The 22,744-nt window shown below is 38.2% G+C and overlaps 1 protein-coding gene across 2 annotated transcripts in view; it reads left to right on the plus strand.

The window, feature by feature from the left end:
• The window catches only part of MACROD2 (mono-ADP ribosylhydrolase 2), a 2,095,255-nt gene that overhangs the window by 689,741 nt on the left and 1,382,770 nt on the right, over positions 1–22,744 (plus strand). For both annotated transcript variants that reach the window (XR_004421812.1, XM_033094758.1), the window contains exon 5: positions 241–357. Coding sequence is in view for 1 of the 2 variants with exons in the window: in XM_033094758.1 (XP_032950649.1) it covers positions 241–357 (117 nt within the window). In the remaining variant the exon portion in view is untranslated. The remainder of the gene's footprint in view (positions 1–240; positions 358–22,744) is intronic.

The following is a 22,744-nucleotide window of genomic DNA, read 5'->3' on the forward strand; positions in this document are numbered from 1 at the left end:
ACAATTAGATGGAGAAACAATGGCTTGAACTGGAGTAGGGGGCGAGGCGGAAGAAGGGGGAGGGAAAAAAACAAAAGAAAGTATAGTGTTTGGAAGATTGGACACCATGTGTTTTCTTCCATGGGTTATGGTGATTTCCAATAGGGACAAATTGGATTCCTTTTCTCTTCCTATCTCGAGTTTTGCATTTATTTCCAAAAGGGCAAATATTGGCTAACTTTTTTTTTCTCTCTCCTCTAGTGGATGGCTGTATTCACAGAGCAGCTGGCCCCTGTTTGCTAGCTGAATGTCGTAACCTGAACGGCTGTGATACTGGACATGCGAAAATCACATGTGGCTATGACCTGCCTGCAAAATGTGAGTACAACTCTTTTAAACACTGTTTCAAAATATGATGTGCATTCTTACCTTATTTCATTCCTCAGGTGCATAACTGGGAAAGGAAATGGTGATATTTAATTAAATGTGCTTATATTAAAATTGTATTCATGGTGATAAAAATGTGTTTTCCAAATATATATGTGTATTATGTTCAACTGTAGGTGATTTTTGTTCAGATCTTTGACAGAGTGTCTCTGAAACAGAAAAATAAAAATATGAGCAAAATATACATTATAGTATTCAAGTGTCATGTAGTGACAGCTTTGGGAAATGATGCCAATTTCTTATTCCTTGTTCAGGTTTCTTGATTTTGGATGTGTTTAGAGCAAAGGAGATCAAAGTGATGTATTGTGTTTTCAGCTGCCATGTAAAGGCTGATTGGCAATTACAGCCAAGGCATCTGTCACACTTTGCTTTCAGGAAAAGCCAATGGAATGTGGTTGTCAGTGTGAGAATGTATTTGCTCTTTGAATGTGGAATGGTCAAATTTTCCATTATATTTGAATAGAAAGTAGTATTACATTTGATTGACCTTGTTGTTTAGTCATTTAGCCAACTGGATGGGGTGGTGTGGAATAAAAATACTGAGAAGGAAACTGGTTAAAGGCACAGATTTTTTTTTTTTTTTAATCACATAATCTTCAGAGCCTCGGTGGTGGAGCTAGAGGGTTTTTTTGTTGCACAGTGAAGACATGCCTTGATCCAGAAATTGAGACACAGATTAATTGTTTATTTCATTTACCTGCTTCTTATGATATTGCCTGGGTCTGTGAATACATTTTATGTAAAAATGAAACTGTTTTTAGTTTTTCTCTTAGCAGTGGAGAAAATGTGACTAAAAAATTATCACACGATCTGTACAATACTCTTTGGGCTCTGTATAGATAGGTTGTGTAAGAACGAATCTCCCATGGATATGTGTGAATGGAGAGATAGGGTGCTATATTTTAAAGATTCTTTAAAGGATATTAAAATTTGAGGATTATTTAATAAATAATAATATACTAAAATTATATTTTTATTTATAAATATAATAGTGCATCCTGTATTTCTCACAATGGGTTGCTAGTGAAAGTACATCAACTATATACTGTTTATTTTTCCCTTTAATGACTTTTCATTTTTATTTCTTTGTTAGTGTTTTATCCTGTGTGAAAGATTTAAATCATGTGCCAAATGCCCCCTCTCTCTTATTTGGGGTGTATGTTTATGTCAAATAAAGTCCTTTGTGTACAATGGTGTTTAAAGCAGTTTTCCCTCTGACGCAGAGAGCCTGAGTATTAGGGGTGGTTTTATTTCCAGGGTCATCTGGCTCTGTGTTTATAAATATTGGTCACTCTTCCTTTTTAACACCAGGCTACCTTGTGATAAAGCTAACCAATACCACCCTGAGAACAAGCAGCTTATGATTTTCAGATTTGTATTTATCCTTAAGCCAAGGAATAAGGCCTGGTCTCCTGTTGACTCATTACTTTCTTATATATTAAAACACATATCAAAAATTCTTCAACTCTGAGATTTCTGGAGACAGATAACCTCAGAATCACTAAATATGACCAAATTAAATGGTGACTCTCGTGTGTGTATTGACACGCTGATAATTTTGTTTAATGTGTTTGCTCCTGTTTGACATCCTTCTAAATAAGGCATTCAGCTTAGTTCAGGGTTATTGAAGACTTGTACAGTGCCAGGCACTGAAGTACAAAGAACAATAATACCCATACCTGTACTTGAGGAATTCTGTGATTGAGTCATATCTTCAAGCTAAAGTGTGGCTTTCCTCGGCATCCCAAGGCAAGTGAGTCTTTGTGAGACAAGGAATCTGGACAGGGAAAGTCAACAACTCAGTACAGAATCTATGTGAGCTGAGATGCTGAGATACTGAGAGCCTGACACATGTTTAAGTCACTGCACACAACCCACAGGGCACGTCTAGTTAAAAAAAAAAAAATCATCCAACAATAGAAATTATCAGATTGGAAAATGGCAGTGCCACCTCATAAAAGTCACACACGTGGACTATTCGTGAAGAGGTCTTGGTATTTATGTTTAGAAAGATTAACAATTTATATAAAAAAATGTAAAGAAAAGCAAGGAAAGCAATACAAAAATGAGTAATAGTAGCTTACATTTATATGCCACTTTATAGTTCACAATACTTTCACAAGCCCTTATATTTTATAAACATTGTGTGTATTCATTTTCCCTTTTCCTATCCCTGAGAGATGTTATTTCTTTTTCATCAATTTGGTTCATCCATTTCAGAGTCATTAACAATCCACAGATGTGCTTTTGTAGAGAGAGAATGAAAAGAGAGCTCATTACATACTGTTTGGGTCATTTTCCCCTCCATATTTAATAATTCCATGACAGTTTGACAGCAGAGACTAGCTCCTATCTGTCCTCTGTGACACTGGGTTTATCATTATAGGGGTACTAAAGCCAGTCATCCAGCCACCAGTGATAATATCTTCATGCATCAGCAATTTGTTTGGAAAATGCGATTGTATGTTTTACAGAAAAACTTGGTAATTTTGGACTGGCCGTTGCTTCTTTGTTTGCTTGCTAAATTAATCAATTCATGAATGCTTGTATTTGAATTAAATATACTTGTAGTCTATATTCTGTGACTCATCATGATTGCTGGAATGATAAGCCTCAGATACTTCATTTATTCTTCATGGCGTGGGTGTTTTGAATAATTTATTTTAAAGTAAAATATCCAGTCTTCCTTTTCAAAAGTAATCTTAAGAGAGAAAAGAATATTGGCCAATATTTCATTGAAAGCTATTCCTAAGGAAATGACTTAAGAACTGGAGTAAGGAGTAACTCTTTATATAACTGGAAAGTTTGAGACCTTCTATTTTACAGTATTAGAGATTTTTTTATATTCATAATAAAATTTAGATTTCTACAGATTTTTAGAAACTTGTCAGCATGTGAAGTTTCTGTTCATGCTATCATCATTCTCACTGGAGGGTCAGCTTTATGTAGAGAGGTTTGTCCATCTCACTGAGTGAGAGGTTTGTCCATCTCATTGTTGTGACTGAGCCTGGTGTCAATATCTAACCTGGTGTCTCCTAAATATTTGCTCAATTAATGTGAATGAATGAGTGGTCAAATAAATGAATTATTTCAGTCCTTTTCACCTGGAAAATAGCTTTTTAATTGCTGCTTCTACTTCTAATTCTTTGCCTCCTGTAATCTCTTCTTCCCAGTGCTGCTAGATTAATGTTCCTAAATCCAGAGTCCTTATAAATGTCTACAAGGCTCTAAATGATGTGATCCTCCTTACCTTTCTGACATCATCTTCCTCTGCTCCCTCCCTTGCTCACAAAGGCTGCTCTGCTGGTCCTTACTGCCTTTACATTATCATTGCCTCTGCCTAGAATCTAGAATTCTACTCTTGTAGGTACCTATAGGGCTCGCTCCTGCACGTGCCTCCAGCCCTTGCTTAAATGTAGTCTCAGGTGCCACCCACACCAACCTATGTATCATTGCTTCTCTGCTATATTTATAATTGCTTATCTATAGTATTCAACCTGTAAATACACGGTATCATTTCTTATTTATTTTGTTTATTGTCTGCTCCCCCCACTAGAATGAGGGCAGAGATTTTTTTTCTGCACTTTTTTTCATTTATTGCTGTATCCAGGCAGCTTAGAAAAATGTCTGACACATAATAGAGTTTCAAAATATATTTGTTGAATGAATTAATAAAATCTAACTCTACTCCTCTTAAAATTCTTCACTGCGTTTTTCCTTAAACACAGGCTTGTTAGCCTTATCTTTGGCCTTCCATGATTTACTGCCATATCTTGAACTATTTACAACCGTTTATGTGATCTGAATTGCTCACAATGGTATATCTGTACATGGGGTTTGTGTTTGGGGCTATCTGGAAATCTCTTTCTTTGTTTCTTTCCAGCTGTCTTCCAGACTCAACTCAAATATCACTTCTGCAGTAAAATAAGTCTCTAATCAACTAAGCTAAAAAGTACTTTCTCTCTCTCTTTTTTTTTTTTTTTTGTCAGAATCCAAAAGACTGTATGTTAACAGGCATTTTTCATGTGCTGCTTTTTATTGTTATACGTACAAACTTTCCACCTTTCTAGAAACCCCTTGTATGTAATGAGTACTACAGAACTATCTATACGATGAATTAATCGTTAAAGGTGGCAGACTGGTTGATAATTCATGGTTAAAGGGATGCAAAAGAAAATGTACACTAGTATTCCTAAGAAATGATTAAATTAGTGTTGATTTTCCATTGTGTTTTTAAGTCATATTTTAACATATATCTGATTCCAAAATCTCTTATCTAAGAAATTTACTCTTAATGGAGTTTCTCATACAGGTGAACAAATAAAAATAAAGAAACCATATCAACTTTATTTAATAATTTTCATCATAGCTCACGTCTATTTTATTTCTTGAGAATGTTCCGCTTTTAGACTTTAGGGCTGAATAATCATCAAAGATAAATGAAAAAAATTAAATCTGTGTATATAAAATGGTGGAATCTGTTTCTTTTTTTCTTTCTATTTAATCTTTGGAGGACGTGAAATGGTAATATTAGCATCAGACTCTCAGTTTTTCATTAATCATTTAAAAGGAAAATCTAGGGTGAGGGACCAAAGCATGATATGTTTGAATATCATAGAGTGGTATGAATCAGAGTCCTTATTCTATTCCCATGTGCAATAACAATCAGATAATAGTTGCTTTAATGGTACTGTCGATAATAATTAGTATTTCTCTTGTGCCCTTCATCAAGAAATCATAGTAACATTAGCTCACCAGTCATTTTGAAATTTTGATGAAGAAGTGACAAGGTAAGTAATTATATATATATTTTTAAATTTTTTTTTGTTTTTTTGTAATTATATTTTCTTACAACACAAAAAGAAATTCAGGTACAGAGAGGTTAGATTTGTTATTCCCAACAATGAAATGAGTCCATATTAGAGTCTATGACAGGTGTTGGCCAAGCCTGCTGCCTGTTTTTGTAAATAAAATTTATTAGAACATGGCTGCGCCCATTTATTTACATATTGTGTATAGCTGATTTCAAATTAATAGAATTGAGTAGTTGCAACAGGCACTGTACTCGTATGACCACAAGGCTGAAGCACGTATACTATCAGGCCTTTTACAGAAAAAGTTTGCCGACTCCTGGCCTATAGCAATCCCCACTTTTTATACTGGAAGAAGCTGAGACCCAGAGAAGTTGTATATTTATTGAATATTATTGAATATACATGACTTACTCAGGTCACTAATGACAAAAGTGAGACTGAATTGCCTACCATCTATTTCTTGGGACAGTCCTTACTTCTGTTGCCTCAGTGGAAACATCACCTTGGGAGGATCATCTGAATGAAGCCTTTTAAATTTTTCAAATTATAAGGCCACTTTGAGAAAAAATGCCTAGGAACAAATGGTCGTTTTTCTTAATAGGGCCAGGACCAGAAAGTGAATGAGTCAAGTCTTTGGAGGGAGAATTAATTCAAACCACCAGAGTATCAGACAATAAATCTTCATTCTTTGCTTCCTCCAGTGGTGTTAGGGAGCCTGTCGTTCTGAGGAAATTCATTTTCTAGAGTAGGTAAGTCATAAGATGGTCCTGAGTGAGTCCTCTGCAAGGCATGACCTGATTTCAGCCATCAGGGGCCCTACCGGCAGGTGTCTGATTGTGAAGGCAGTGGAGTGGGCATGCTGCTACAGGTATGACTCTGCCAGTCTTTGATGGAAACCTGAGAGCCCTCACAACCCCTTCCATAATTAAATTATTTATATTACATAAAGGGAAAATGGTTTTTGAAGAACATAAAATTGTCTTCCTTCTTAGAGATGGGATCGTTCCTCCTAAAGCTAACTGATTGGCTCGTTTCCTTAAGTGCTTTTAGGAATTTCAGGTTGATTTGAATCTATTTCTTCATAATTACCACCTCTTTTGTTTATACTAAACATACATTTAACTTTATACATTTTTATCTCCTTAGTGGTCCTCATGATGAATGTGGAAGGAAGAAGGTCAGGAAGATTGTAAAAGCCACAGCAGTGGTTCTCAAAATGTGCTCAGTAGCAGCATCACCTGGGAATTTGCTAGAGATGCAAATTCTCGCGTCCCACTGCGGCGTCAGGTGAATTTGCTGCCTACTCAAGGGTGAGGACCATTGACCGAGACCGTGGTATAGTCCTGAGCAAAGCCCTTGCCTTCCAGCACCTTGCCCTACACCCCTTTCCCTTTTGCCACACAACATAGGGCATCCTTTTGGGTCACAGAGTAAGGCTTTGTTTGACCAGAACTCTGACATCTCTTCTTTTCTTTTGTCCTATTTTCACACGTACTGATGATATCTGTATTTGTTTGCTTGTGTAACATTGACTGTCTTCTTAAACAGAATAACATGTAAGAGAGCAGAAGTCCTGTCGGTCTCATTCACTCCTGGTGTCCTTAGCATCTGACATAGTAACCAGCACAGAGGAGGTGGCTCCTGATACATATTTACCGGAGGAATTAATGAAAGCATTGTCTTTGTCATAGTCAGAGTTGCCAGGAAACCAACCAAGAAGACACTCATGGTAGGATGATGTGATTCCAGAAATCTGCAGAGCTAGTACTGCTGCCATTTGCAGCCTCTCTGTTTTCCCATGACCAGATATGCTGCTTGTTCAAAGATTCTAGCAGTCTAGGAGAACACAGGGGCAAAATTTGCTTTGTTGTCCACATGGCACACATAGAGCCTACACTTACAATTTCCTTTCGTTTTCCCTCTTTTTTTATTTGACCCATTCCGATAGCATAGATTCCATCACCAGGTGGTTTTGCGATGAAATAACTACACAATTCTAATTGTAAATAGTATCTTTAGAAAATACCTGCATTTTGGAAGCAACTGGTATTTATGTTGTTGTATTTTGGCTGAGTGTGTAATAAATGTCTGTGCTTCGCTTGAAGATTTGACATCTTAGCAGGGCTTCACAGGACACTGTCTATACCTCCTTTTTCCTATGTGATCAATAGGAAATAACAGTGTAAATCAATTCTGGGTAATAACGTAAATAGGCTCTTGAAGGCAATTCCCGCTGTGAAATAAGTAGTTAGCTGTGACACTGGCATTAACCACAGTGGGGGTAATCAGACTTTGGATGTGTTTAATCAGAGTTATAAACTAAGATTTAAAAGAGAGTTACTGTTGTGCAGGGATAATAATTTCCAGGATTTAGAAGATGAATATTTGAAGGTGTTCTCATAAATTAAAGCCCCCAGAATTGCTTTGAGTAATTTACAAAGCTTTGAGGTCAGGCACAAGCAAACAGGAAAGGTTAATCTCAGAGCCACGGTAGTTAATGTGCAGGAATTGCTGAATACATTTATTGAAATAAGTAGTTAATACTGAGTTAAATGAAGATTTTCTGGCTAGCACTAAAATGTTCCTTGAACTATTACTACCACATGTGATTTGTTTCAAAAGTGGGCAACACAGAACAATTTGTAAATGTATTAATTCTCCTTGTAATTAAGCACTAATCCCAAAGATTAAATATTAGATCTCTTTATGGCTTGATTAGATGTATTTCCAGTTGCAAATGTTGATGCATCGAAGCTCTGTACTATAGAATAAAAGATTGACTCTGAGTCAAGAATACTATATGTGAAGGTAGACGGTCTAAGAAGAAGTCCTGAATGGAGGACATTCTAATTGTTTTGTAAAGTCCCTTAACCTCTGAGCCTGAGTTTCCCCATCATGATTATCTGGGGGTAGTAATATCTACCTCAGGTGAGTTTGTTAGGGAATAGACACAGAACAACTCTTTAGTTCTGTAACACATCATATAGATACAGGGCTCTATTATTATTTGAAAATACTTCACATACCTCATTTACTTATTCAACTAGGGTTTATCGATTGCTTACTCTGAGTTAGCATGCCCTTCTAGAGTGTAGAAGACAGCTAAGGTTCCAGTCCTCCTAGATCTGAGGTTCTAGCAAAGAGAGGCAGATAATCATATTCACGTAAAACAGAGAACCTTAGATAATGGCAAAGGCTACAGGGAAAATAAAGTGTGACAGTAAAATGGAGAGGGAGGGGGCTACTTTTTCTAGGTGGTCAGGCAAGGCCTCCCAAAGACATGCTATTTGAGCTGAGAACCATAGTACTATCTGGAAGAAATTCATTACAGGTGGGGTGAAAGCACCTTACCACTGGGTTAAAAAGCACAATTACCTCTTCTGATGTGTAAAACGAGATAGTCCATGAATTTTCCAATTGTCCTTCTTGCTACAAATATGTTCTGACATATGAATAATTTTAATTTTAGTCTATTTTTTGGAGATAATAGAGGTAATACGGCAGCGGCTGGAGTTGACAGGAATTTTAACGATCTCCTCATCTGACTTCCTAATTTTACAGTTAAGGAAACTGCGGCCCAGAAAGATTATTTAATTCTCCCCATATGGTTGTATGGTAAAGGATGGAACCAAGACTAGAGCCTGGGGGTCTTGACTCATAGTATGGTGTTCTTTCTGCTAAAATGTACTGCCTTTTCTGGAGTCTCTTTGATCATACTAACTCTCTAATAGGAGTACTGTGGCAATTTAATAAACTGTTAAGTGAGATGATGTACATGAATATACTTCTGAAATTTCTTATTTCATATAGCACTTTATTATTGATAGTAATTTTAGATGAGTTACATATAAATTAATTACGACACCAGGAACTGTACTAGGAAAGTTTGTCAGTAATCCATTTGAACATATGCAGCAGTGACTGCTATCTGAGAAAATGTGGAAGTTACAGATAGCAATTAAGAAAAATCCTATGCCATTCTCAAGATTCAGCCATTCATCTCTGCTTTCTTCTAATATTGTGTCCTCATAGAAAAGGGAAACTCTACAAAAGTCATTTTGATAATTTCAGATGGCCACTTTATTGATTTGAAAGATATGTCCACAAGTCCTTTGATATTTTTCCCCCCGAAGTAGAGTTCAGTTCCCCACCCCTTGCGTCTGACCTGAATGTAATGACTCCCTTTTAGTGAATAGAATATGTCAGAGTAATGGAATTACTGAGCTTAGGTTACAGAGAGACTAGAGCTTCCATTTTCGGTGCCCTCTCTTGCTACCGTAAAAAAATTACCACAAACTTGAAAGCTTAAAACAGCAATTTATTCTTTCACAGTTTTGGAGGTCACGGGTCTGAAATCGAGGTGTCAGCAGGGCTCTACTCCTTCTGAAATCTCTCTGGAAAAACCCACCCTTGCTTCTTCCAGCTTCTGGTGGCCTCAGGTGTTCCTTAGTGTGGCAACAGAACTCCAGTCACTGCTTCCGTCTTCACACAGCCATCTTCCCTGTGCCTCTCTGTATCTTTTCCCTTTTTCTTCTCTTATGAAGATACTTGTTATTGGATTTAGGGCTCACCCTAATCCAGGATGATCTCAAGGTTAAGGTTATGGATCTTGAGATCCATTACTTAATTATATCTGCAATGACCCTTTTTCAAAATAAATTCATAGTCAGAGGTTCTAGTCTCAGGACATGGACATAACTTTGGCGGGGAGGGCGGGAGTGTCATCATTCAACCCACTACACACTCTCCCTAGGTGAAGTCAGCTTCCATGTCATGAGGCAGCCCTGAAAAGAGGAAAACCTGCTACCAGGCTGTGAGGGACTCAGACAGCCTCTGAAGAGGCTCGTAATGGTGAGGAATTGAGGCCTGCCTGCCACAGTGTGAGTGAGCTCAGAAGTGGATTTTCTGAGGTCCGCCGACAGCCACGCAGTGAGTTTGGGAGCACATCCTCCAGTCCCAGCCAAGCTTCGCACCATCTGCAGCCCTGGTGGCAGCTTAACTGCTGCTTTATGAAAGACCCTGAGGCAGAACCACCCAGTTAAGCCATTGTTGAGTTCCTGACCTGCAGAAAATGTGAGATAATAAATGTTTGTTATTTTACGTTTGGGATATTTGTTATGCAGCAATAGCAATAATACAGCGCTTATAGCCATGGACTTCATTAAGCAGTGTAAGGAGCCCACGGACAGACTGGTTGGTGTCTATCACGTTTTCTCAGCATATGACCTTCCAGGCTGAGAGACAGGCCTCAATGCAAGGTGAAAGCAAAATAGATTTTGTGGTAATGTTATACTTCGTCAGTGATCTTAAAATCAAGAAATGCAACCATACTCCTTCACCATACCTCTGTCATAGACAACATACTAGAGTGAAAAAACTGTTAGGAATGGAAACTTCTGTCATTTTAAATTTAAAAAAAGGAAAATATTAGTTGGTTAGGGTCAAGCACATCCCAAAGTCCAGCTTACAAAAGAAATATTGGGAGGAAAACAACACAAACCAAAACACGTAATTGGATATTAATGTTTACCTGATACACCTTTAAGTGTTTTTTTAGTCTTTGCGCCTGCCACTCACATGCTCTTCAGTGACAGGAATCGCTGTTTTCCTTTTGAGGGGGAAACATTAATTCGGTTTCTATCCTGTGTTGACGCTGGAGCTAAGGACGCAGAGGTAACTTCCTATTTACCTTTGTAGCAGTGCCCTTCTGAATCTGTTTGCTCTTCTAGGTGGTGTGTTTCCCATCAGCTCCTTCGTTTTTCAGAACCACCTAGAGTTTGTCTAGTTCTAATCACATGCTATTTGTGAAATCCCTATAATTTCCTAAGGCCTTCAGAAGCTTTCCTCTTCCTACCTGTGACATTTTGAGGAAAGATTTATTCTTCCTCTGTGTTTATTCTGCTTAGCGAAGATCATCAGAAACAACCTTAACTGCATGTTTGCAAATTCTCTTTCACATTGTGCCTGCCACTGTATTTCGAATTCAGTTGTCCATTTGAAGGTGTGTGGAGGGCAAAGGACTGTCTTAGAAATCCCTTCCATTCACACTCGGTTTTTGCTTTCTTTCCTCATGGCACATAATGCCAAACTATTGTCTTTCCTTATGTGGCTTGATGATTTTGTTCCTGTTTTAATACGACTCCTATACTTAGGTGTGTGATATACATACACATATATACACGTTAGAAGCAGGTTTTTATTAGGCTGAGAACAGATTTCCATCTGCATTTTAATAAGCTTTATGGGTATGAAATCCAGGCTTTTTCCCCCCACTTTGGGGAGACATTTGGGAGAGAGCATTCAGGGAGAGTTTGTGTTTGGGGGTGTCTTTGTGGAACTGGGATGGAAGGCCCTAAGGATCTCCCAGGAAACCTACTGAGAGGTAACTGGAGGGCAAGCAGAGGAAGCTAACTGCTGTTCTAGGCAGGCTAGCAGTCCTGGGCTTTCTTCCTCCATGTGTCTAGGACATGGCCTGCCTATTGTTTTAAAACTAATGAAAAATATCTTGGTTATCTTTCTCCTGATAGTATCCACAGCTTGAATAGTTGGGTGGATGTGAAGAGTGATGAAAGATCGAGAAACTCCACATTAAGTGTATCTATCAAGAATGGTCAGGGCTCTATATGCACAATATTGCATAGTTTTGAGATTGATCTGTACAGCCATGCACATAGAGGGAGGTGAAATTTAGAGAACTACACATCCCAAAAGAGTTAATATTTCAAACATTTCCTTACATTCTCTGTTGCCTGCAATAATGGTGTTTCTCCACATACCAAATTAACTGGTTGTCATGGGCACCAAACCTGTTACCTTAAACAGTTTAATATCACAGTCCAAGCAACATCCTGTTTTGAGATTAACCATCACAAGACGTTTTTTCCCTCTTATTTTATTTTTTTGCCACTCCATTCAGAAATGCTGGAATCAATATTTTAAAGCCTATATGTGAGATGTTTCTATTAATTGTTCCCCATGGTTTTTAACAATTTTTTATTCATCACCGTGATTGAGGACATACATTTGGGTGCAATGGAGCTTTTAGTAAGAATCTTACAATTACAACATTTTAAAGCTGAAAAAATCTAGAAATCACGCTTTTAGCCACTGAAGCCACTTTCTCCATTAAGAGCTGGGCAAGGGTTTTTTTTTTTATCCTGTTGTTTAAGACTCTATACTTTTGATCTAACACTCTGTCTGGTACATAGTAGGAAATGAGAAGTGTTTCGTTCATTCCACAAACATTGATCGGTTCCTGAAATATGTACCAGGTGCTTTGCTTATCTTTTGGAAATGAATGAAATACAAGACAGACAGGGACCCCACCCTCATGGAGTTGAATTGAAGTGACTTGCCTGAGATCACACAGATAAAATTTAAGTGATGAAACCTTGCCAAGAACCCGAATTGTCGGATTCTCAGTCTATGGTCCTTTCTTGAAGATTTTATATGGGGGATCGTATAATGAAAATACCTGGTGATGTTGGCCTTTCTCCCTCATGCTTCCATGTGGTTTTACTATGCAGTGACCAGTGGAAATGGTCAGCAGATTCTGTCACATTTGTGTACTGGGATATAGAGGGGGTGCATGGCACACCTCTCTCTGTCTAGTATAGTAAACAATTCAGGAAAACCGTATGCTAACCTGGCATCAGAGCACAGGCCTTTCTTGACAGGGATATGGTATAACAGCTGCCTGACATTTTCTAAAGACACATAGAACACATTCCTATAATCCCCATGAAAGAGTCTTATGCTTCACATTATTTAACAATAAGGCATACAGGGATTTGTAAACATTTTTTTCAATAATATAATTTGATATCCATGTTTTAAAAAGAAAAAAAAAATGAATCTCTAGTCCCTAAATTAGAATGTCAAACGTGCATTGTTATACAATATGGAAGCCAATTAAATGTAGACTAATTCATTACATATGTTTTTATTCTGCTTATTTTCCTTAGTTGTGCCCTCTAAAAATAAGATTGATATATATCTGTCAAAGCATCTGTACCAAGTTATATTTCCCAGACATAAAACACATGGGTAGAGAGTTCTGGTGGAATCCTTGCCTTGTTTATTGTCTGGTGTTATGGTCGCTCTACTTTTTTTGTTTCCTTTCACTCTTTTTTTTTTTCTCTTAGTACTTTGTAACTGCCTCTCAAATTTTTGATAAGTTATTTGACTGAGTTGTGGCATAACCCATTTTAGATAGAATTTGAAACTTCCTGAAGTCAGAATCATTTGATTAGGCATCTTTAAATGAGTGTTCTTCCTGTCTGGAACTTTCTTTCCATTGATATCCCCATCCCATAAAATAGTTAAGAACACGGACATTGAAGCCCAACATTTGGGGCTCAAATTCAGACTCTGGATTTGGGCAAGTTATGAAATTTCTTTGTGCCTCGTGTTGCCAACTGGAAATGAGGGTAAGAATAGCTCTACCCTGACAGAAATGTTGGAGGTTATGAATTAATGTTTCTGTAGCATTCAGTATACTGTCTACTTTCTAGTAAATGCTTTATAAGGTTAGTTGGTTTTCAGTAAGGTCATTCCAACCACCTTATTTAAAAATGTCGTCCCATTACTCTATCTTCTTGCCCTGCTTTAGTTTATGTCACAGCCTTTATCATCATCTGATATTATATTTTATGTATTTATTGTTTCATTTACCCCTTCCACTAGAATGTAACCTTCATGAAAGCAGGGACTTTGTTCACTGCTCTATCTACCAGTCCTAGGAAGGTATTCAAAACCATTTGTTAATGAACAAACGCATGTGCACTTGATGTTTAATGACATATAAATGTTAGCAGAGTTACTGGAAGAATAAGCCTAAGAGGACATTTAATTTCATGCTCTCTCTGTTCATTTGGGTCTTCCAGTCACTTGGCTAGTTGTTATAAAGAAACCAGGAAAATAGCATCTGTATGAGAAGGTCAGACCATATTTGACATTTGGTATATCTACCAAGAATGTTTTAGGTGTGCTGTACATCTTTTTTCCTATTTTTCAAAACTCTGTAGTTTAAGTAGTAGTGTCAGGATGAAATAAAACAAAGAGGAAGAGGTTTAAAAAATATTAATGACCTGGGAACTATGTCCTGACTTGCTTAACTGAAAGCCAGGGAATTGATAGTGAAGTCTTTTCCCATTGATTTAGAGTCTGTGTTCAGAGATGATTTCCAAGCTCAATTTATTGTTAAACCTCATTAAAATAAAGTGGTCATTTTATGGGTTTGAAATGTGTTATGACTGACTTTCTGATTGAGACTGCTAGCCCCAGTGCTTACTACTTACATGTAAATGTGTGAAAAGGGGAAATATTGATGTTTATTTCCTCTGTGTTCAAACTGTTCAGACTTTATGGGAAATAATAAAGCTTTACAACTTGTTCTTCACAAATAGGATGCTAGAGACTTGCAGCCGATATGAGAAACCTATTTATTATTTTGTGTCAGAGTGATTTGGGCCATCTCCCCGTTTATAGATCCCAGAGCTAATTGTTACTTGGGGTCAAGAAGGAAATAGCATGGTAGTCAGTGGTTAGAAAATATTAATTTGACAAATAAAATTTCCTTTTACTGCAAGGAAGATAATTACCTGACCACTGGGCAATATAGCAGGGTTCCCTGTTAACCCTAATTTTGCCAGATGAGATGAAGGTACAACCCACCCCATCAGGCCTGTAGGACTTCTTGACATAAAGGTTTAAAAATATAGTTATGGTTTCTTGCTTAAGAATCATTTCTGCTTCCCGCACTTGTCGTTTCAGCACTGGTCCTGAGACCCCTGCATCAGGTAGGTGGCAAAAAAGTTGAGGTGATGAAGGGAAGAAAGAAAACACACATAGTTGTCATACTAGTGTCTTCCCCACCTTTGCAAGAATTGCATAGACATACAGGCATTCCCCCACCTCCTTCTCCCCAGGTCCACAGAAAAACCAAGGAATATCTAGTGGGAACACTCCTTTAGCACCATTCACACTGAATGTGTGCACACGCTGGTGAAGGCATTTAAGCCAGCCCTTCATGCCTTTATAGCCCCCTACTTTAAAGAACCAGTGTCTCAACTGCCCGTTCTGCTTCTCCACTAAACTATTACTCTAAGGAAAACACCTCTCTGCCCATTGTTGCACATTATAGTCTCTATAAAGTGTGTTCCTAGGTCTGAAGAAATGTGACTCAGTGGTCCAAATTAGTATACACTGTCTTTTGTTCCAGCTCTTTTATAGTACTGCCCTTAGCATTTTCACCTACCACTAAGTAAGCCAAACCCAGTGGGGAGTAAGAGTCCATTCCCACAAGGCCTATTTGTAGCCCCCTTGGGGCTACCTGCTTCAGTCTCACTTGCCAGCTCTGTTCAGGGCCTTCCCCTAGGAAATCTGCCATATAGCCATCTGCGGTTTCTGTCTCTCGTTGGCAGGCAGACAATTCTTATTGGCATTTTGTGCCTTAGAGGTTGCAAGAGGAATATGTCTAAATTCAGCGCATCTCTGTATTGCTGTCGTACCCCCATTTCCACTAATTTCATGGAGCTCAGTGGCCACCGTGAGTGAGTACACAAGGAAATCTGCTTGTTAATTCAGAACATGTTCGGAACCTGGAGGGGGAATCTGCTGCTGAGCACTGATGTGCCCTACTTTCACGCACCCTTCAAGTTCCCATAGTGATTTCCACGGGACCATGCCCCTCATGGGCATCCCTTTAAAAGGTTGTGTTTCCATTGTCCTCCTGCTGGACCACATGGCCAAGCCTTTGGCTACTGCCCATGAGTCAGTACAAAGTGAAACGTAGGAGCTTTCGTCCTTAAACAGCATGCAGATCAGCCCACCGCGCTGATTGGTTTTTACCTTCTTCTGTCAGAGTGGTGGCTTTCCAGACAAGTCATAGTCTGTCCACCTTGGAACTACTTTCTACAAACCAAGCAGCTCTTTGTTGGTCAGTTGAGAGCTGTTTAGAGGGCACTGTTCAAAAGGTGATAGAATCCAGCAGCTCCTCATGCAGTTCTGAAGATAGTCTTTGGGGGAAAGAGGCTCCCTGCTCACAAGTATGTCCCTCCACCGTACGTTTCCCCAGTAGCATGATGGAAACCTGTGGAAACCGTTTTCATTTTATCAGGGAACTCTTCTGGACACTGCCCTTACCTTCAGAGTGTTTCCCTAACATCATCCAAGACATCGTGGGTATTTCAGGCTTCAAGATTATTTTATGTCCTTTGGTCATCGGTGTAGTTTCAATTAACATCCAATAATAAGCTAGCAATTTCCTCTTAAAGGGAAATTCTCTAGTCTAGAGTCAGAGTAGCTGTTTCACAGAGAATTTGTCCTCATCTGCATTCCAGATTCTAGTCTACACTGTATAAGCTTGGACAATTTTTTTTGTTCCCATTTCGTATGTCCAGTTAATATTGCTTAAAGAGCAGATCACCATGCTTTCTATTTTATAACACTAAGTAGAAGAGGTGTTCTCCCGAAAGATACAGTGTCCATACCCATAATACATTCAGGTAAAAGACACACAACTACTTCATACAAAACCCATTCAAACATACCAATTCTCCTACAAACTTCCACCTTAGTTTCATCAACCTTTACGTTCCTAACTGTAGCTTCCATAGGACTTCATTAACAGGTTTTGGTTTTACAATACTAGGTAAGGGAAGTATGAAAACATTCAGGTCTAGGAGAAACAATCTTTTTATATAAAACCAATTTAAATATTCCAACTTTCATAATCCTATCAACATTTACATTTTTATATTCTCTCAGTCTGATTGTAGTCCACGTCAGGACTTCCACAGTGGGTTTTGATACCACAGTGCTTGTGATTTCCTTATCAAGGAGTCCTGGTAACTTCTCCTCATCCCCTGACAATTTTACCCACTCATGGACATAAGTCGTTGGCTCCCCAGCAGACAGCTGAGCCAGGGGACTCAAGCCCATTTGTCAGGCCTTATCTTGACTGATCCTCCTGACTATTGGTGATGTGATTCTAGGTCTGTTTCTCATTGTAATCTTTGCCTTCCAGCTTTCTAAATTCCTCCAAACGGGTACATTGACCAGACTTGTTTGGGGCCCTTTAATGTTGGAAGACCAGTAGAGAGTTCCTTTGGTCCACTCAACCTTTAATATCTCCTTATTAAGACCATTGTTTCAACATCATTAGTATCCATTTTATTCATCAAATTTATCTAAAGATTTCCACCCTACTGGCATGAGTCCCTTGACTCTTCCCTTTTTTTTTTTTCTTTTTTAGTTTCATGATCATCCATCTTTGCTATATTCACCCATTTCTTAATAACCATTTAAAAATGTCCACCTTGGTGGGACATGTCCCTTGACCCTCTGCTTTGTCTCTCTGCATTCTCTTGTTAGTTAATTAGATGTTTTTATTAGCACCTGTAAGACACATGAGAAGAAGCTGAGACAGCAATTTTCGTAAGGCTTCTCCTACTGAAGCTTGATTTTGCAGCAGTAGAGTTACAGGGGGTTTCAAGCAAAAGGGACCCCCTTAACCACAGCATTTACCATGACCTGGGTATTGGGCTTATTTAGTGGGTAAATATCCCAGTATTCATAAAGCCAGTCCCAAATGGCTTGCATATAAAGCATAAAAACTGCTTCTTCTTGGCATTTATGGGAAGAGTTGGACAGTCCCTCCTCTTAGAGTAAAGAGAACTTACAGCAGATTTTACACAGTTCATCATGCTGGCTGTTCCCTCAGGAATAACCTACTGAGTGTTTGGATCATATATACCCATCTGTGATTGTATCATAACGAGCTGTGAGTCCTGTATCAACCCAAACATACTCTTCCATCCTGCAGCATTCAAAACCAAAGACAGTGGCTCTAAATTAACTAAATTAGCTCCCCTCACAATCCATTTTAGTAAATGTTCTTCAGGAGGCTGATGATGTTGATCCACAGATAAGGCAACTCCTTCACTTTATACCCTCTGGTTTCAGTAGTTCCTTGGATTTGCCCTTCCCCCACATTGATTACTTTCTTGGTGACTAAAGGTACTTTCTGTTGTCCTGGTGTAATTTTTCCCTTTGTGGCTCATGACCAAAGCTCAGACTGATCACAATCTGAGTTTGGTCTACCACGAAGGCCCAACCCAGAACTTTCTTTAAATTTCTTTTTAACTGTTACAAACAATAAACAGAAAGTTGTATGTTTAGCATGCTTATTATTTTGCATTTCCTTATGTATCCAATGAGCCGACTTCTGGACAGTCAGATCTACCACCATTTCTAAATTCAGTTAGTAACTTTTAACTTTAGCAAGGGACCACGTCACAGCTACAGTTTCATACGATGGGTAACTAGGTAGCCATCTAGTATCAAAGGTTCCTCAATCCCTGCCCTTTCATCTTATCTCTTCCCAAAACACATATTTCTGTGAGTTGGGGCCTGCCTAGCAAAATCCACTTCTGACACCAATTCTGAGCTATTCTTACTCACAACACTTCTAATAACAAATCTCTCTCTCTGTATGTTTGTGTGTGTGTTTATCACACCAACCAACTGGATGTCCTACAATTCAGTTAAATTCTGACACTATCTACCATACCTGGAATTAGTGTCATATGCCACAGGTTAAAGGGCTTAGTCCCACAGACTGCCCTTGTTTCAGATGCCAGTCAAAATCCCAGTTGTAACCAGAACTTCTCACTCACTAGCTGTCAATTGAGGGTTTCCATACCCCCTGCCTCAGGTTTGATAATTTGCTAGAATGCCTCACAAAACTCAGGGAGGCACTTTGCCTACTATTACTGGTTTATTTTAAAGGGTACAACTTAGGAACAGGAAAATGGAAGAAATGCAGAGTGTAAGGTATGGGGATGCATGGAGCTTCTATGCCCTCTCTGGGCACACCACGTGATGTGTTCAACCTGGAAGCTCTCCAAACCCCATTGTGTAGGGATTTATTATGTAGCTTTGATTGATTATGTCATTGACCATTGGTGATTAACTCAATGTCTAGCCCCTTTTTCTCCTCTCCAGAAGTCAGCGGTGGAGCTGAAAGTTTCCAAACCTCTATTGTAGTTCCTCTGGCAACCAGCTCCCATCAGGAAGGTATCTAGGAGCCCACCTAGAGTCACTTCATTAGCATGAACTCAGGTATAGTTAAAAGGGATTGTTGTAAATAATAAAAGATACTCCTATCACCTCTATCACTCAAGAAATTCTAGGGGCTTTAGAAGGTGTCGGGAACTTAGTACTAAAAGCAGACTTATATATTTGTAGTTGTATTACAGTAATCAATCTCACAACTTGAACTATATTTACGCAGAAATATTCTTAAGCACATGTAATATATATCCCCATACATACATGAAAACTAGTTTAGTTTCTTTTCCACAAATAACCCAGTTTCACCCGAGAACTTTAAATCTAAAAGTTGGAATTAATGTCTTCTTATATCAAAAGAACATTATGAGATTCTTTGAGAAATGAGATTTAACCATGACTTTTTTTGTATGTGTAATATAAATTCATACACTCTAGTTTGAGGAAAATTCATTTTTAGCATCTTATATTTATGTAAGTTTCCTAGACACTATTTTAAAAGAAGATTTCACAAAGCATTAGATTTCATGATATCGTAAATTGAGTTTTATAGAACTATTTAGAAATTTAAATAATAGACCTTTTAGACCATAATTGAGTATCTAGCATAAGGTAAAACAAAAGTTCCAGTTGTGAAGCTGAATATCACTCAACTATTCAATTATTCTTAGATATAGATGAGTAAGCTTGTTGCTTTATAGTTAGACCATATGGTATTTATTTATTTTTCTATGATAGATGTGCCAGATAGCCAAAACCTTTGCTTAGTATCTTGGGGTGGTGGAAGAGGGATCTGTGATCTGTGCACTTATTTTATGCCATTTTATCCATGTGTTGTACAAATCTATTTAAGTAGGGGAACTAAATTGCTTACAGTAGTATAATACATTTCCCTCAGTGAAAGTTGGTACATTTTCATGCATGCTGATTAGGGGTCTGATACAGTCATAATCTACATACCAAACATATACATTTAGCTTTCAAAACAGAAGCTAACACTGCTGGAGCTGTGGGAGTGAGTGAGTTCTCCAAAACAATCTCTTTCATCCTCTGTGGAGAAAGGCCTTATCATTGGCGGTCTAGAGAGTCTGTTGTCTCAAACCGCAGGGTAGGCTTTCCAAGGAATAAAAGTAGGTTCTGTAGCATGGCAAAAGTTTGAGACCCTGACTCATCATTCTTAATTCCATCCCATGAGAGAATATCTGTGGTTATGAAACTTACTGTTGAAGAAATGAGCAGAAAATGTATGAAACACTGATGTTTAAAAGTGTACAAAATATAAATAGAAAACAGTGTTGTTAATTTTAGCTTTGCAATGGACAAAACTAAAAGCACACAACTAATGATTTCTTTAGCCATGGAGCACTTAGCTTTCTCTTCTGCTGTAAGTGTTCCTATATGTCATTGGTATCTACATATATTTGTAGATACTTTCTGTCGATAATTTTCTGATAATTCAAATAACTTTTACCTGATTATTCACCTTTTTTTTTTTACTTCAATCCTATCTTGACTATCTGAAATTGAAGACGTTTTTGAGGTCTTATGTGTTCTCAATGTCAACTCCTGAAAGTCTATATTTCTAAGAAGTGATGTTGGAGTCTTTTAATAATTTCATCCTTCAAGTTTATCTCATAGGTGATGCCACTCGACTGAAAAGTCTTCTTGGTAATCCATTAATTAAATCCTTCTAGCTAGGGCCCAAGAGAGATCTCATGTGCTGAATTGCACTGCACATTAAATGACATTATAATTATGTTTTTAACTTACTGGTCAAATGAATGAATGGGAACTTTACTATTGCAATTCATTTGTATTTTATGCTGTAAAACAAGACTTGGTGCTGTTGATGAAAACTACTGCAAATTTCTCTTCTTATAATTAATTATCATTTCAGTGTATTAAAGGTAGTTTCACTCAGAGGAGAAATACCCTTGTAAAGAAAGTCTAAGGCAGTATAATGAAGCAGTGTAATCACTTCCATGTGTCACTGAGCTTCGCCTGTGTGGAAGGCCGTGTTCTAGATACTTCTGCAATATTACCTCATTTTTGTTCTCAAAACAACCCTGTGTAGTAGAGTCTGTTATTATCCCTATTTTATACATGAGGAAAAAGGCACAGAGAGGGTAAATCACTTTTCTGAGATCCCACAGGTAGTAAGGATAGAGGGAGTATTCAAACTCTTGTAGTCTCTCTCCATAGCTCTGCACTTATAAACAAGATTTTTATCTCATTCCTGGGCATGAACTTTTGCTTATGTATGAATTAATTTCATTGATATTGTTTCTCTTTCCTTTTTTCTCCTATTGTTTTTCTTTCATTTTTTTACATGAAAGTTGATGATGTTTATATAGGTTAATTTTTTTAGTTTAAAAAATGTTTAGGCTCGGAAAAGAAATGAGAATAATAGCAAATACTTATGCATCGACCACCAAGAATTTAAAAAATATTAACATTTTGGCCTCTTTACTTTCTTTTTTTTTGTTTTTTTAAATGATAGAATAAGTCATTTCTGATTAAGTTCTTCTCACCAGTACCATGCCTTCATTTCCTTCTTCCCACTTCTTGCCCAGAGCAACTGCACTTAAGAGCTGGGTGTAAAAACTTCTCGACTGTATTTTTATATAGAAATAGCTATAAACCATATACATTTGGTTTTATGTGATTAAATGTATATAAAAGGCTTTGTATTATGTAGACTGTACAGATTCTTGACCTTTTCATTCAGCATTGTATTTTTGAAACCTCTCCATATAGTGACCTATCTAGCAATAATTCATTATTAGCTGCTATATTTGATTCTATCTTCTACATATGTCATATTTTATTTGTTTTCCTATCAGCAGATCGTTAGATTGTTTCCAATATTCTCCTATTATAAACAATGCTGAAGTGAACATTTTTAGTACATATCGCCTCACATACAGGCTCCTTCTGAAGTGGGAGTGCGAGTCGGGAGGGGCTGTGACAGCAACAAACGGGGAGGGGTCACATCAGGACTACATGTGAGAACAAAGTAAAGAATCAAGCAGGAACATTTTTGTCATGCTGGAGACCCTGCTCGCTGTGCCATTTGTCATGCGGGGGGCGGCCTGCGGGGTCTCTGGTCCCGCTCCCCACACAAGAACGCAGGACATGGCGAGGCCAAAAAGGAACACCCACGGAGCCATAGGTAGGGGAGTCACACCACTATACTCTCACTGGCAACTGGGTTGGAGACACAGGAACCAGGAGCCACACAATTCTCAACCCTCACTGCGCCGCTTGCAGACTCAGCCACCATCTTCTTGCTGGCCCCCATTCTCTGCTAGCGTAGCCACGGCAGTTATATTAGTGGCCAATGGCTCACTGGTTACAGCTGACGGCCAACTAGCCATAGCTGATGGCCATTTGATCACAGTTGATGGCCATTTACTACCTGAGCCAACACC

Source organism: Rhinolophus ferrumequinum, chromosome 23 (assembly GCF_004115265.2).
Source record: "Rhinolophus ferrumequinum isolate MPI-CBG mRhiFer1 chromosome 23, mRhiFer1_v1.p, whole genome shotgun sequence".
Lineage (NCBI taxonomy): Eukaryota > Metazoa > Chordata > Mammalia > Chiroptera > Rhinolophidae > Rhinolophus > Rhinolophus ferrumequinum.